We start from the raw sequence: 16109 nt of genomic DNA, 5'->3' as shown, positions 1-16109 counted from the left end.
TCGCCCCTCGCTTCCTAGTGGCCTCGTGAGCGAGGTTGATGTCATTTCCATTGCGTGGCCAAGCCTGCAAAATGGTTAATGCTCTACGGCCCTTAGCAGAGTGTAGAGCACACACTAAAAATCGGAATTTGGTGAAGTCACAGGAAAATGCTGCGATTCGGATGAGAACTCATCGCAGCGTTTTAAACCCCTCGCCTACAAAATCATCTGAATTCGAATAAAAGCTCGATATAATATCCCGCCAAAGTAGCATGGTCTCAGGCGGGATGTAGCGTGGCTTTGACTTGCAAGTTGCCGTGATGTTGCACAGAGCACACCAGTCATTTGGCTAGTATAACACGACTGTCAACTTCCTCAACGTCGATAACAATATTGCTGACGCCACCGGCAGTTGGCTGACCACGTTGAATCAGAGAAATGTATGTTTTATTTCAGCTTTGAGACGATCTGTGAGAGAAATAGAATGATTCGGGAGGTCTAATCCGAATCTTATTTTTTGCGAAACGCGCCCATCAAAACCATAGGATCATCGACACACCTATTTTTAAAGTATTTAAATTTAGTAGAAGAGCTTGAATCGTCAAGCTATGGCAAGCTCTTGGTTCGTAGTTCGTTTCACAAGACTTTTAACTAGGAGACAGGGCCCACTAGTTCATAGGTTTGGAATTAGAATTTTGGAGCCAAGTGTTCATGAATTTTTCTTCGAAGTTCGGAGCTACTGTGAGACGGCTCTTTGATAATGCGGTCTTGCCACTGGCTCAATTCTCGATTTTCAAAGCGCAATTCAAGTTTTTCTTCTTTTATCCACCAAAATTTGTCTCGGTGATACACAACCCCCGCATGAAAACACGATTAGCAATTGATAAACTCTGTTCCGGCTTTTACAAGAGTGACTGGGATCGCCGTTTCGTCTTCGGACCATCCCACCTTAAGAACCTTCAGCAGGGAGAAAATAAAAGGACCAAGTAAACAAACGAACCACATAGGTATCGGAATCCGTTAATTTGGATACTCCCCAGAATCCCGGGCCCACCTAATAGAGGTGTAAATGAGAAACACGAGAATGGAGTACAAGTTGAATGGACTTACATTGGTATTAATGAGAGTGTCAAATGTTGGAGAAGGACCGAGTTGGAATCCTGTTTCGATGCTGCCTGAGGGCAAGTCAGAGACAGCAGTTGTCCATTGGAGGGCGTATTTGAGGCCTTCAATAGGTGGGCTTGGAGGCACCAGAGCCGCGAGAGCATTGATGTTGCATGACTCATGCAACACCGCACTGACGCCTGCAACGGTGAAAAAGGCGCCTAGGTCGGGGGTGGTAGGCGAGATGGTGGTAAACGCATCAGGAGAAGAGGCAGGGTTGAAGAGTGCAAGATGCCCTGTGGGTGGGATCAGACTTGAGGTGGTATTGTAAGTGATCCCAAAGGTGCTGCCAGGCAGAGAGGCATAGACTGCTGGCGCAAGGGAAACGATGGCTGCGAAGAGTTTCATGACCGAAAGTCGCGATGACGAGCTCTTTAGACATTTGCTAGCTTATATACCATTTCTTCCAGCTTCTTTGGCTCCACGATGCGGACACCATTCGCCGTGGCCAGGATCGAGAAAGAGCGAGGGTGGATAATCATCTGCGGGCCTAGTTGGTCGGCAGACTGTTAAGCGTGCTTAGGTCGGTTTATACAGTCATCGAAAGGCAGAACTATTGTCCATGGGCGTAGAGAAGAACTTGATCGGTTTCAGGACGAGACCGCAATCCAGTAGACTGTGGCTAGGTTAAAGCACCCCGTCGTCGAGCCACATTCTAAATCCAGGAAATATTCACCAGTTCCATCCGCATCTAGCCAGATTCTCAAGCCCATGAGATTGAATGGTTGAAGTTGAGCTCCGAGATGGATGGTGACTGCCAGCGAGATTGAAGGACGGAGATCAAGACGTGGGCGGTGATAGGCCCGTTGAGTAACATAAAAATTTATCTAACCGACCTCTTTGTTTGTGACCACGTTGTCGTGAAGGCTCTCAATGCTCGCTGGACGACATGGACTCCAGCTGACGCGCATTCCTCGGGTGGCATTGAGGGGCAATCTGATAGTATCGATAAGAGTCAGAAGACCGGGACGTGTCGAGTCACACTCGACAAAACAAATTTATAGAGCCCTTCCGTCTTTCCGCTCATACTCAACAACCACCATGGCCGCTGCCTCCGACATCGTCCAAAAGCTCGCTGCTCTCTCTATCAAGCCAGCGTCTACCGTTAGCCATGCCGAGTCCAGCTCCCCGGCAACCTGGAAAGAGGCTGTGATCGCCTCAGGATCAGCACCAGCATCCTTCGAACTCATCAAAACCCTAGTGTATAAGCCAAAGACCGCGAAGAGCGCCACCCCCGTTCCAGTCGTCGTCATTGCCCGTGAAGAGACCGAAACTAACTCGGGTGCCATTGGCAAGAAGCTCAGCTTGAAGGAACTGCGTCTGGCCTCGGAGGATCTGCTCACAGAATTTTTTTCACTGGACAAAAACTCACGTACGTACGTCTCGTTCAAATTCAACGCGAACGATGCTAACAGATCACCAGTGTCTCCCCTCTCTATCACCGAGTCAACTTTTTCAAAGGTTGTCACCGTTCTGGACACATCGATCGCGACTTCTTCTTCCACATTTGCTATCCACGCCAACTCTTCCAGTCAAACTCTTTTCCTTGCCGGAAAAGACATCGTGTCATATCTCAAGAGTCTCGAGACCGATGACAAGAAAGTCCAAGAGATCGATTTCCAGGAATTGGCTGCGTCGAACGCTGCTGCTACCCCTGCCCCCGCTGCTGCTGCTCCGGCTGCCCCAGCTCAGGCCGCGTCGGCTCAGATCCCTGGTGCTGTTCAAATCGCCATCGGTGTAAAGAAAGAGGTCGACTTCCCTACATGGTACACAAATGTTCTGCTCAAGGCCGACATGTTGGACTACTACAGCGTCAGTGGATGCTACATCTTGAAGCCCTGGTCGTACAGCATCTGGGAGGAGATCCAATGTAAGTCCCCTTTTTTCGCGTCGTATAAAAGCTAATCTATCGCAGCTTGGTTCAACTCTGAAATCAAGGAACTCGGCGTCCAAAACTCCTACTTCCCTATGTTCGTGTCTGCCTCTGTCCTGGAACGTGAGAAGGACCACATTGAAGGATTCTCCCCTGAGGTTGCTTGGGTAACAAAAGCGTGCGTAAATCCCTCTTTGGATGCGAATGGATGCTGAAATTTGAGCAGTGGTAGCTCCGATCTTGAAGAGCCCATCGCCATCCGTCCCACTTCAGAAACTGCTATGTATCCATGTACGCAGTACAACTTTCTTGCAATTGCATCCATCTGACACATTATAGACTACTCTAAATGGATTCGTAGCCATCGTGATCTCCCCCTGAAGCTGAACCAATGGAACAGTGTCGTGCGGTGGGAGTTCAAGAACCCTCGTGAGTTTATCGCGTCATTGTCGGTTTATTTGTCGTTCACACTCACTCCCAGAACCATTCCTGCGTACCCGCGAGTTCCTCTGGCAGGAAGGACACACCGCGCATCTCACCAAAGCCGAAGCCGATATTGAAGTGCGTCAGATCCTCGACCTCTACAGACAGGTCTACGAGGACCTTCTCGCGGTCCCCGTAATTCCAGGTGTCAAATCCGAGAAGGAGAAGTTTGCGGGAGGACTGTATACCACCACCATTGAGGGTTTCATCCCTACATCCGGACGCGGGATCCAAGCCGCGACCTCGCATTGCCTGGGCCAAAACTTCTCGCGCCCGGAGATGTTCAACATCTTCGTCGAAGACCCCAACGACGGCTCCAAGTCGTACGTGTGGCAGAACTCATGGGGATTGTCGACCCGTGCGATTGGTGTAATGGTCATGGTACACGGCGACAACCAGGGATTGGTGCTCCCCCCACGCGTGGCCAGCATCCAGGTCGTTGTTGTCCCTTGCGGTATCACCGCGAAGACAACTGACGAGCAAAGGGCTAACATCAACACTTCGTGCGAGGATCTGGCGAAGAGACTGAAGAAGGCGGGTATCCGCGCCAAGGCTGACTTGCGCGATGGATACACTCCTGGCTACAAGTTCAACGACTGGGAGCAGAAGGTCAGTGTATTGGCGCTGGTCCCTTGCACCATATACTTTTTTGTTTCAAGTTTCTGATCATATTTTGCGCATATATAGGGTGTTCCCCTTCGCCTCGAAATCGGCCCCAACGATCTCGCCAAGCAGCAGACGCTCACCGTCCGCCGCGACACCGGCGCCAAAAACCCCATCCCCTTGGCCGACCTCGAAAACTCTGTTTCTGCCATTCTCAAGACTATCCAACAGGATATGTTCACTAAAGCCAAGGAGACCTACGACTCCCATGTCATCGAGGTCACCAAGTGGGAGGACTTTGTTCCCGCTTTGGATGGCAAGAACATTGTCGTCATTCCCTGGTGTAATGAGGAGGCCTGTGAAGACGATATCAAGGAACGTAGTGGCCGAGCGTATGTGCTTTTCTTGTTGTTTTCAAATTTTCGACTTGGAAACTTATGATTATTTTTTACTTATCATGTATAGTTCGGAACCCCAGGATGAGCGTGCGCCCTCCGCTGGTGCCAAATCCCTGTGCATCCCCTTCGACCAGTCAAAATGGGCACCCATTGAACCTGGAAAGACAAAGTGCACAGCGTGCGGTAAGGACGCCAAGCACTGGACGCTGTTCGGACGCTCGTACTAGTCGAGGTCCGCTCTGCCGTGTCCGCTTTTATGATTCATCTCTGTTCTCTTGGGAGGGTGGGTGTAGTTTGAAAAATATATCTAAAAGTAATCGACCTTTCATAGATGTGGTATCAAGATAAAGAAAGAGAAGTTTCATTCGCGTCTCAGTTTTGGACATGCTTCCGACTCTACCTCTTTGGGTCGATTGATTACCACTTGCTCAAGTTCAAATAATTCGACCAGCATAACGAAGATTTTCGATCTTTGGAACAGAAAACGTTAGGTGATGCCAATATATATTCGAAGCTGCCAACACATGAGTTGTAATGCATTGGAATAGTAAGCATATTAGTCGACATAATCTGTTATCCTGAGTTTCTAGTTACCGTTTACAGTGGATGCTTGCATCACCAAAATGCTTGCGGTGACACCTGTCATAACTAATGCGGCGCTCACATCCCCAAGTGTCTTTGGCACAGAACTGCTCACAGCAGAAGCGCCCGACTCCAAGACAAGGGCGGCTAACTCGCTGCTCAGCGACTCTACTGCTAACCTCCTTGATCTACCCGCCAGCACAATCAAAGATTTGGGATCCATCAATTCCGACGTGCAAGCAGCCGACTCTTCTTTGACTAGTTGAATGACGCGTCGTAGAGGAGTAGGCGACGATTCGCTGCGGAATGTGATGCGCGACAGTGCAGCGGCAACATCGGGAGAGTGAGTCTTGTTTGGGTTCGTGTAGTATCCCCAAAGCAAGTTATCCGCCGTGTCTGATGATAGACGCGTCTCTGTGTTGGGTTGGCCGTATACTGTATCGGCTGCTACGACCGTCTGATGGTGGCGGGCGACAAAAGTCAGTGAGATGCAAAAAAAAGCGTATGATAACGGAGAAACACACGTTGTGATGGAACGCGGATGCTCCCGCTCCCGTCCTTGAGTTTGTTGTCTGACCGGAATGCGCCTCTGTCTTTTCCATCTTAACGACGGTCGCTGTCGTCGTGGTGCGTCCACAGAGCTGGACGAGGAATGAAAGGGCGAGCCGATCATCTGGGCCACCGAAGAAGGCAAGGAACAGGTGTTGATTTGATGTGCTATCCGCGTTCGAACCTCTGTCGACGAACAGCGCAATGTCCGTTGCAGTCTGTGCGAAAACGCTGCGAATATACTCTGAATAAATAATCGAGCTCGTTTGGTCCTGTGTTGTGATATTGCGGTGGAAAACCCCATCGAATGGGTTGCGAATACTAATATCGTCGTCTTGTTTCTCATCAAGGACTGAGGTAACCCCTCTTGGCCAGGGAATAATGACCATCTGCGAACCAGAATCCTCGACGTGTCGGGAGATAGTCTCTGGGAATTCGTTGAAATTGACGACCGAAAGGTTTGCGGATACTTTCAGGTTGTGGATTTTACCAAAGGTTCTATAAATAGATACTACGGGGTCGTTGTACACCAAAGCATCGGCATGTTGGGACCTAAGAACGGCTGAGGATCTGTTGGTGAGCTCCATGAGGCGGAGAACGTCGACTTTGACAGCCTTGGAGTATCTTCTTGTTGAACTTGAGAAACCGGCGTCTACAGACTTTTCGTTGATAGTAGAGGTCTCCGACGAAAATGTTGGAGAGGAAGAAGAGGGTTGGAGAAGTTGAGTCAAATTCATGGCCGCAGGGAGCGCTTCTATCTTGTCAAGCACGATGGCGAATTTTGTTCTCTTTCCGTCATCCAGGTCATCGAGAGGTTTTACGGCATTTTCCAATTCGGCTTTTGTATTCGCTGCACGCTCGTGAACCCGATATTTCGGAGGGTAGAACAGGATGACCAGTGGTGTAGTCATGAAGGTTAAGACCAACGCATGAACGACGAACATTGAGAAAGTTTTCTGAGAGAGAATGTTGGCCTGTAAGCCGATGTTCAAGACGATCAGCTCTACCAATCTGGGCATGCAAGAATCAGGAAGCAGCCAAGCAAAACAAAAAAGGAAATCTTCGTACCCTTTGCAGCTCATAAGTGACCCAATTGCACCCGCCTCCCTCCAATTAAAGCCATTGAAGTATGCAGTTATTCCGCAAGACAGGAATTTGGAGGTGAAAGCCACCAGACAGATGAGGACAATGTATCCCCAATCCGTTCCGGTATTGAGTAAGCCCAAGTCTGTTTTGAGTCCAGATAATGTGAAATACTTTGTAGAAAAAGTCAATTTTCTTGAAGCACATTCAAATGAGATTTGCTTACTATGGGTAAGAGTGCAAGTGACACCAAGTCTTCAATCTTCTCGACTATCGAAATTGAATATCCGTTATCATGAGGAACTATCAATCCAGCCAGGAAACCCCCTAACGAAAAGCAAAGTTAGGTAAAGGTCGAATTAGTCTTTTGAGAAAAGGTTCAGTGATAGACATGATTTACCGAAAATGGGATGGACCCCTATAACGTCAGTGAAGAAAGCAGAGAAGAATACAATAACTAAGGTTACTGTCATCATGAAAGGGGTCGGTGAACCTTTCTCTAAGCTTCCTGTTCTCTTCGCGAGCCATACATACGCCCATTTAACCGGAAGGAGGAGAAAAACGGTGTATCCTGCGCTCGACAGGAGAACCCACAGTGCGGTGAGCCCCGAGGATGCGTTTACCAACGCGACGGTAAGCGCCAACAAAATCCATCCAACGACATCGTTTCCAATACCAGCCGAGAGGGTAACCAGTCCAACTTCTGTGTCGAGTAGTTTGAGCTCAGTAAGGATTCGACAAAGCACGGGGAACGCGGTGATCCCAACAGCAACTGCTATGAATAGCAGGAAATGTCCAAAATTGATGCCGGCATTAGGTCCAACATACTGATTATAAACCGCAACTCCTAGTGCCGCCCCAAGACCAAGGGGTATCACAAGCCCAGCAATGGATACGGTCGATGATGCAAATGCATTTCTCTTCAGCAGTCTGGTATCAATTTCCAATCCGACAAGGAATAGGAAGAGTACGAGGCCAATGGTACTCGTCAGTGTGAGCGACGCCATTCCTTCATTGGGAAAAATAGCATTTCTGAAACCTGGAATGCGCCCCATAACGGTTGGACCGAGAATAACACCGCCGATGACTTCTGCTATCACCCGGGGCTGTCGGATTCGCGACAGAATTAGTGATAAAAACTGCGCCATTGCGATAATGATAACTGGAAATAAACAAGTACCGTATCTCAGGCGCTTTTCTTCAAAGCGAGGAGCGACAGACTCACTCAGTTGAATGACCCATAGTGGGAATGGGTCTGAAGCAGTGTATGTTGCTGGATTCGCCCCAGAAATGATTCCTCCCTGGTATTTTGGTGAACATAAGTCTGCCCATGAACTATGTATGCTGAGATTCACACCTGATCAGGAGCCTTCGCTCGCCTGAGCAAAGCAATGACATGATCTGAGAATTCGCCCATGAAGAAGAGGACAAAGTGCTTCTGAAGGTAGTAGTGCTCCCGAGAGCGGCTCTCTAGGTATGAAACACACAGCAAAGCCTTATATACGCGTGCTGTGTGTGGCCAAAATCGTCACAATTGATGTACCTTGCGGTGGTATTTGCAATATATATGTATTCTTGACCTTTCTATATGATAAGTTGTACCTGAAGGAATACATACTGCCCGATAGCTATTCTGTGCTAAATTTAGGTAGCTGTTTGAGCAACGTTTGAGGTACTCGAGGATATTAATAAAATAGACACCGCTGGTCTGATTGCTGCCCCCCAATATAGGAGAATAAGAAGGTAGACGTCCGGCTCACAGAATGTGAATAAGCTTCACTAAGTAGCGTAGGGATTGAATGAAGTTTGGATAACCATTTCAGCAGTCCTCGATTAGTATGAACAGTTGATCATACACAGTGGGTCGCAGTGTATACTTTCGGTATCATCAGACTTGCATCAGACATTCTGATGCATTCTCCCGAGGTTATCTGAACTCAGATCTGGGGGAGCATATAACACTCTCATTCCGAATTTTTAGGTGACGGGGTCTCGATCATTCTTTGTGAAAACGGGTACCAGCAGTACCAGCACCAGCCACTGCATTATTGAATCTGACATCTGCAACAGCAAGGTACAATTTTTGTTTTACATTTTACTCATTAATATTAGCACCTATAGCTGTGGCCAATCTTTTGACGACGACTCTCTCACGCTGGAGGAAAGCATGGTACGGGCATTAATTGCCAGCGTAGAACAAGCGTAGGATATGGGCAACCTCGCTGATTTCTATATTTGGTAAGAAGTCTCACCCCGTGAGCTAAGCAAAAAGCAAAACCCTTGCTATGTCAACATCCCACTGCCATACACTATTGTCCCCTTCGGGGTGACATACGAAAAAATTGGAACGATACAGAGAAGATTAGCATGGCCCCTGCACAAGGATGACACGCTTTCCCGGAGTGGTAGATCTACGGATCTCAATATTTATTTTGCTTTTTCCACCGACTTTTGTCAAATTATTGGTTTCATCCTTGACCAATACTTTGAGCACAAATTAACATGGTAGTTATACAGTTAACTATTATCTTATTATATCAAGCATCTGACAATAATTTATGCTATTGCTAATGGTGACAGACGTCCGCACAACGACTACATAAATCGTCGTTTTCTTCGCGAGTGAACTTCCAACATCTGGGGCATTTGTGTAGGCTAGAGGGGACAGCGTAGATTTCAAGTGAATGTGTACCGTCCCTGACTATTGAGAAAATCATTGTCAAAACGGAACAATGACTGAAACTGAAATATCACTTTACTTTTGATATCAGTTGTGTTTGCATATGACCACTCCAAGTCCTCTGTGCTAAAATCCGCCTTGTCCGAAACAGAAGCGTCGGAAACGATGAGCAACGTTTTCAGTAAATCTTCTGGATATGGGTGCAGCGTGTTAATGGAGGTAAATTGCTTCAAGGCGAAAGCCACATTACCTTCACGTTTCAGCAGCTGCACAAGGGTCTCATTGTGGTGTCCTCCAGGATATACGATTTTCACTTCAGCCTCCAGGGAGCTTCTGAGGTACCTGCCAGACACTTTCAATACATTGACATATTTGTATAATTGGTTTCAACTGACTTTGCACGCCTGGCTTTCTCAAGGAGAGAGAGTACCGTGGTACGAACACCAAGCAACTGGGACACATCTGCTGCCGCCTGTTCATCCTTCCATTCCATACCCTATAATTGTGTTAGAATTTTTCCCCCAAGAGAAGGAAACGGAAGTCGAACCGTACCAAAGGAGTCCAAGGTGTCATGAAGACCGACTTCTGGTCAGCTTTCCAGGTTGCGTGTATTTCTTCAGCGAGGTAAGGGAGAACTGGTGCCAAAACCTTCGTCATGGTTCCCAGAATCTGAAGAAATTATCAATCAGAATGTCTTTGTGCATAGAATACAAACAATTTCAGACCTGTTCCAAGACTGTACACACTGCTCTCCTTTCATGGCTTTCAATGGTGTTTGCATACAAGCAGTCTTTTGTGATGTCAAAGTATAAAGATGACAGGGTTATGTTAGCGAAATTATTTAGAGCACTGATTACTGTTTGCGAAACGAAAATATTAGAAACCTAGTCGCATTGCATTTATAAGCAACGTACCTTTTGGGAAATTATAGGATTTGTAGCCTTCTAAAGCTGTCTGTTCTAGGGTATATAGTTCATGCATAACATATCGATCCAACTTGGTTGTTCAAGTTAGCTGGTGGGAATCACTTGGTGTACCTGAGGATACACAAACTCACAATATTCATTTCAGCCTTCGGCACTCTCCCCAGCCTATCCAAGCTGTCAGTATCAAGGTTGCCGAGACAGAACCTCGCAGAGTTGCGTAGCTTGCGCAGAGACTCTGCAGCTTGGGAAATAACCGTAGGTCCGATGGACATGTCTCTCCAAAAGTCAACAGTCGCTGCCCAAAGCCTAAGTACATCAACACCATAAGCCGGCTGTTTCCCATCCTACATGTAGAGGTAATTATTCGTCAGCAATGAATAGATGCGCCTGAATTGAGTAAAGGTACCTGGGAACCGTTCACTATTGTCATGGGGCTGACGATGTTACCCAACGACTTGCTCATCTTCTTGCCCTTCTCATCGAGCACCATTCCATGAGTAATAAGGGCCGCATACGGGCTAACAGCCTTATCCTCAGACGATCGCGATCCAATAGCGGTCAACAGCTGGCTCTGGAACCACCCACGATGCTGATCAGACCCTTCCAAGCAGACATCCGCGTCAAATTGCCTTCCATTGCCAGCAGTACGCGACCCGGCCCGATCGCGACCAACCCCCATCTCCTCGAGCATCGACCACGACGTGCCACTGTCGAACCACACGTCCATGGTGTCCCTGCCGCGCTCCCACGTCTCTGCTGCCGATTTACCGTCTTCTAAAAGCCAGGGCGGGACGAACTCTTCTATGGGAGACTCCCACCAGTCGACATCCTTGGTTTCGAGGGCGTTGATGATGTATTCAAGAGTAGGTGAGTCCAGAACGACGCGGCCGGAGGCAATGTGGTGGAGGGCAGGAATGGGTACGCCCCAGACGCGTTGTCGGGATATACACCATTCGGATCGCGATCGCACGAAAGCTTCAAGGCGTTTACGGGCTACGTTGTGATGCATTAGAATATGCATATGATGATCTTGGTGATACACTTACAAAGTTCCGGGAAGAATGAAACGTCCTTCAAGGCACCCAGCGCATCGGCCTTGATGTGGTCAAGATTGGCAAACCACTGCGATGTAGCACTGTTTTACATCTTTAGTTTGAATTAGGAACAGCAGCACAAAAAAGCACCCACGTCACAATGATGGGTTCATTAGTTTTCCAATCGTAAGGGTATCGATGCTTAATTCGTTGGATTTTCAACACCTTATCCAGTTCCTTCAGCAATATGACCATAGCTTTGTTTCCGTCACCCAACACCTCCTGTCCAACAAGCTTCGGTGCATGTTCAGGTCCTACCACATCCACAACTTCTGAGGTAAATTGGCCTCTGCTATTAACATGGCACAACACGTTGGAGCCGGTAGGGCCAGAGGTCTGAAGTAGATTCTGCAGACGGAAAGCATCATAGTCTTCGGCACCATGCGCTGGTGCGCAGTGTACAAGCCCAGTGCCTGAAAGTGCTGTAACATGGGGGGCGTGGATGATTTTCAGAGGCTGAGCTGGGGACGATGCAGAAGAGAATATGGGATGGTATGAAACGCCAACCAAGTCCTTTCCTAAAGCACGGTGAGCAAAACATCCAATACTCTTGAAAATGATACTTACCTGTGATACTACCAATGACCTGAACTTCACCGAGGAACGATGAAAGTGCATCCAAACGGTCGCGTGCCACGATAAGTACCCCACCATCCTCTCTGACGACTACCTCGTAAACAAGCTCGTCGTGAACGGCAATACCCTGTCAACCGCGATGTCAGATTATCACGGAACACTGAGAATGAGAACGAGAACGCACCATGTTAGCTGTTAATGTCCAAGGAGTGGTGGTCCATACCAGAAACTGTACTTTCGGTCTGTTCGAAACAAGCTTCCGTAGTACATCGTTGGGTTCAGCGAGATCGAAGGTGACATAGACGGAATGGGAAACGTGGTCATCCTTATATTCCAGCTCAGCTTCAGCCAGGGCTGAATGTGAAGAAGGTGAGTAGTGTACAGGCCTGTGTTGACGATAAATTTGGCCTGAGAGTCGGATTTTGATATCGAACGAACTGTCAAAATAGGATAAGCATGAACTGGTCACAAACACGCGCCTTTTTCGACCATCTTTTGGAATATCCGTAGCTGTCTGATCTCATAGTGCCGGTCAAGTGTGCGATATGTTCTTTCCTGCGAATCCCAGTCAGCCATCACGGCCAAGGGTCTGAACTGATTCCTCTGAGAATCGATTTCCCTCAAAGCAGTCTCCTTTGCTGCGTTTCGGATAACGGAAGCTGGCGTGTTGAGTGGACTACGCTTGATACGAACCAAGGTCAACACATGTATGCGAAATAATCTCAACACATACCTTCATTTCCTTCATAGCTTTATTTTCAATCGGAAGACCGTGGCAGTCCCAACCTGGCACATAACTGTCGTTTCCCCTTCAGTGTGACTTCTAATGTACATGGTGAAGACAGTAGCATACTGGACTTTGCGGCCTTGCGATAGGTGAAACCGATTGATTATGTCCTTTATGATCTTATTGAGGGCATGGCCTATGTGTCCGGTTAAAAATGTAGTTTGTCCAGAGACTAAGAAACATACCCATGTGCAAGTCACCATTGGCATAGGGTGGTCCATCGTGCAGCACGAAAAGTGGCCCTTTCGCGTTTTCCCACTACAAAAGCTTATTAGACATTTAGACCACCCTACATACCAGCTACTAACCTGCCACCGGTAGAGTGAATCACAGGATAGATCCCTATAAGTATTGTCTGTCTCCTTGGGATTCGACCTCAATGGAAATGAGGTTTTCGGAAGAAGCAGGGTGTTTGAGTACGTGTTATTGTCGGCTGCCGGTTTTGCGGATAGATAGCGAGAAAGATTGAGTTTTCTGAGCCTGCAGTGTGTGTGGATTGTGTTCCATGATGATAGAACACGCGCCGTCATTGAGCGCAACGTCCAAGACGCGATTCCCTACAACTGCAACAAATTGACTGGCCTCACGCGGTGGACGTAAAAATAGACTTGATGCGTCACGATTGTCATAATCTCTGCTAGTATATCGGTTAGTACACGCGCCTGTCACGCGCGAAAGCTGGGTTCGACTCCCAGGCGGAGAGATATTTTTGCAATTTTTTTTTCATGTGAGGTGTTTGAATACAGTTACACAAATTGTTCCTTTAGTCCAATGTCACTTTTGAAAACAAAAAAAACTTCGAGTTATATGGGAGGATTAACACGTTGTTGTTCATCCACCGCAAAACTATGCTAAAATGAGCGATCTAACTCAAGAGAACTAACTGATTCTTGATGCTACTTGGCTTGGAATTATTGACTAGTTCTGGTGTCGAATGCTCTTACAAATACAATTTGGCTTTTGAAAAGTCTGAACCATTGTTTTAGTTGGCTGTATCCAGTTTTGATACTCAGCTAATACTCTGATCACCGATATAAGACTGCGTAATGTAACTTGAATGTAACAGTGCATCGTCATCGATTGTAGCACATCTACACTCATTACAAACTAATCCTCTTGAGGTTTCTTCAACGTACCTTTACGAATGACACCAGAAAACTCTAACGAAAGCGAATCCACATGCTCCCTAATCGGTGAAGCTGGCCAGTGCAGCTAACAACTACTTACAGTCTCTGCAAGTCATACTTAAACCCACCAAAGATAGGACGAGAAGGTGGAGCCAAAGCGTCGTTGTCAAAGATAGAATACGTCTACAAACATGAATGCCATAATTCTCATCTCACAAGCCGCTCCTTGAACGGACAAGGGGCCGACATCGCGAAAACCGCCATAAGTTTGCCAGATAATACATTGCTAATAAAGGTAACAAATGGCACTAAGGACACAAAGATTATAAATGGCCTTACTTGTAAGCACTTACAAGTAAAAACACGTTATAATTAGCAACATTGCAAATCCTTAGTAACTTTCGGTCATTCTTAGTTGACCTTTGAAGGCAGGGCAAATCTTTAATTGCCCTTGCAAAGCTGGGTAAGTTTGCAAAGATGTGCGCTCATTAATGAATCTTATTTCACTCTTTCTGGCTTGGCCGCCGGTATCCAGAAATGTACAAATTGCTTATTAACCAACTAAATACAAATACACGTGTAGTAAAAAAAGCTACTGTAGAAGTCAAAACAGCAGAGCAAAAAAACTACGCTAAAAGCGAGAACGAGACCGAGTGCGAGAATCAGATAGTTGGTCACCTTTGTGTTGAAAATGAGTACATTGTGGAATAGATGGTACAGAATATGATGTGCACTTACTATCTGACCAGCCAAACCCAGTCCAGTACTGTTAGAACTGTATATGCTAGAGGTTATAAGGCAGGAATCTCACAAGTTAGGAAGAAATTCTTACCATTTAATTTCTTGAAGATGGGGGAAGTGAAAAGCCTTGACAGAGTCGTTTTGAGTTGTGTGACGGTCTTTTAGAGTCCCCGTCCCCAATTTCCGTGGCCCCAATGTCTGACTCTATGTCATGTGATCTCTCACGAAACTTTGTCTCTGAGCTTGCTCTGAGCAGTGAGGAGCGCCCCGTGGTTATAAATATTGAACAATCAATATAATAACTAAAAATCAATGAATAACCTACACTACTAATCTAGATATTGGTTTGCCTTTCAATTTTTAGGGAAGATTTCATTAACAAGGAAATATTTTTCTAAAGCTTTACAACACAATATAAGGCAAAGCATATAATTATATTGGAAAATAAGGCAGAATTTATAATTCTCTGATTATACATACATCTGAAATCTTTTGCTATGACTTACAATAAGAACAAATATTAAAATCCCAAGCAAAGATCAGTTAATAATTCACTAACCTTTCAAAGGCAATCCAAGGTCAACAAATGTTTTGATTGGCTTGGTAAGGTCGGCTAATTCCTGACTTACCTTAAAAGGGTACAAAGGCAATGCATGTTTTTGGGAGACCGAATGGATTACTGTGTCCGCGCGTCCGCCGGACATCCGCCGGACAGACTCACGTGACTACCTCGTCATGTCGCGTCTCAATGTACATTGCGCGCGCTCTCGCGCGCTTTGTATATATACTCAACAACCCTAAAAACTAATCCCTAACCCCTAATCCCTAACCCATAATCCCTAACCCCTAACCCCTAACCCCTACACCCAACCCTAAACTACCTAATCCCACCCCTAAACTACCTAATCTAATTAATTAATTAATCCAACCCTAAGAAATAAAACAAACTGCTAAAATATGTCAAGCACTGGAGTGGTGAGATTGAAACTAATAATTCCACCACTGCAGTGGTATAAGTTATGTAGACAATTTCACCACTTCAGTGGTACAAATCATGTGCACTGTTCTAGCACTTGAGTGATATAAGATACATTCTAAATGTTACCACTCCAGTGGTGTAGAAATTATAAAAGTAGCAATAATTACTATTCTTAGCATTGTATTTATTCTATCTGACACACAACTATGACCACTGCAGTGGTAGAATACAACAAGTCAATTTCAGCACTGAAGTGGCAAACTCCAACATATTAATTTCACCACTTCAGTGCTGATATTAACTTGCTACATTCCACCACTGAAGTGGTCATACTTACATGCTGTTCTTGATCACTGGAGTGATCAAATTTACATGTCGGATTTGACCACTTCAGTGGTGAAACTAACATGTCAATTTCACCACCGCGGTGGTCACGTGGGTCACGTGCTGTCCGCCGGACACTCCGTCCGGCGGAAATTATGATT

General features: G+C 46.5%; 4 protein-coding genes and 1 non-coding gene across 5 annotated transcripts; 2 read left to right on the top strand and 3 right to left on the bottom strand.

Annotated features, from left to right (window-relative positions):
* Window positions 1-852: 852 nt before the first annotated feature.
* JR316_0010056 (uncharacterized protein) lies at window positions 853-1491 on the bottom strand (the record flags this gene model as incomplete). The annotated part of the gene is made up of 3 exons (XM_047895730.1): window positions 853-936; window positions 980-1033; window positions 1090-1491. 3 exons carry the CDS (start codon window positions 1489-1491, stop codon window positions 853-855), a joined length of 540 nt encoding a protein of 179 aa, XP_047745449.1.
* A 693-nt stretch (window positions 1492-2184) lies between these two features.
* Window positions 2185-4727, top strand: JR316_0010055 (Putative proline--tRNA ligase C19C7.06; the record flags this gene model as incomplete). Its single annotated transcript, XM_047895729.1, has 8 exons — window positions 2185-2515; window positions 2567-3013; window positions 3059-3194; window positions 3243-3307; window positions 3356-3445; window positions 3498-4108; window positions 4187-4494; window positions 4568-4727. 8 exons carry the CDS (start codon window positions 2185-2187, stop codon window positions 4725-4727), a joined length of 2148 nt encoding a protein of 715 aa, XP_047745448.1.
* A 359-nt stretch (window positions 4728-5086) lies between these two features.
* JR316_0010054 (K(+)/H(+) antiporter 1) lies at window positions 5087-7862 on the bottom strand (the record flags this gene model as incomplete). The annotated part of the gene is made up of 5 exons (XM_047895728.1): window positions 5087-5539; window positions 5607-6642; window positions 6700-6887; window positions 6941-7041; window positions 7208-7862. The coding sequence occupies 5 exons, from the start codon at window positions 7860-7862 to the stop codon at window positions 5087-5089; spliced, it is 2433 nt and encodes an 810-aa protein (XP_047745447.1).
* A 1389-nt stretch (window positions 7863-9251) lies between these two features.
* On the bottom strand, window positions 9252-13307 carry JR316_0010053 (Isoleucine--tRNA ligase, mitochondrial; the record flags this gene model as incomplete). Its single annotated transcript, XM_047895727.1, has 18 exons — window positions 9252-9259; window positions 9474-9584; window positions 9645-9736; window positions 9790-9890; window positions 9947-10063; window positions 10120-10250; window positions 10309-10390; window positions 10452-10664; window positions 10727-11313; window positions 11367-11455; window positions 11509-11932; window positions 11982-12117; window positions 12175-12344; window positions 12464-12671; window positions 12724-12787; window positions 12844-12913; window positions 12963-13035; window positions 13086-13307. The coding sequence occupies 18 exons, from the start codon at window positions 13305-13307 to the stop codon at window positions 9252-9254; spliced, it is 2898 nt and encodes a 965-aa protein (XP_047745446.1).
* Window positions 13308-13408: 101 nt separating this feature from the next.
* JR316_0010052 lies at window positions 13409-13480 on the top strand. Its single transcript has one exon. It is a non-coding gene; the product is annotated as a tRNA-Asp (tRNA).
* The last annotated feature ends 2629 nt before the right edge of the window (window positions 13481-16109 follow it).

The sequence above is a fragment of the Psilocybe cubensis genome, chromosome 9 (genome assembly GCF_017499595.1).
Source record: "Psilocybe cubensis strain MGC-MH-2018 chromosome 9, whole genome shotgun sequence".
NCBI lineage: Eukaryota > Fungi > Basidiomycota > Agaricomycetes > Agaricales > Agrocybaceae > Psilocybe > Psilocybe cubensis.
This window is presented reverse-complemented; position numbering and strand designations above follow the sequence as displayed.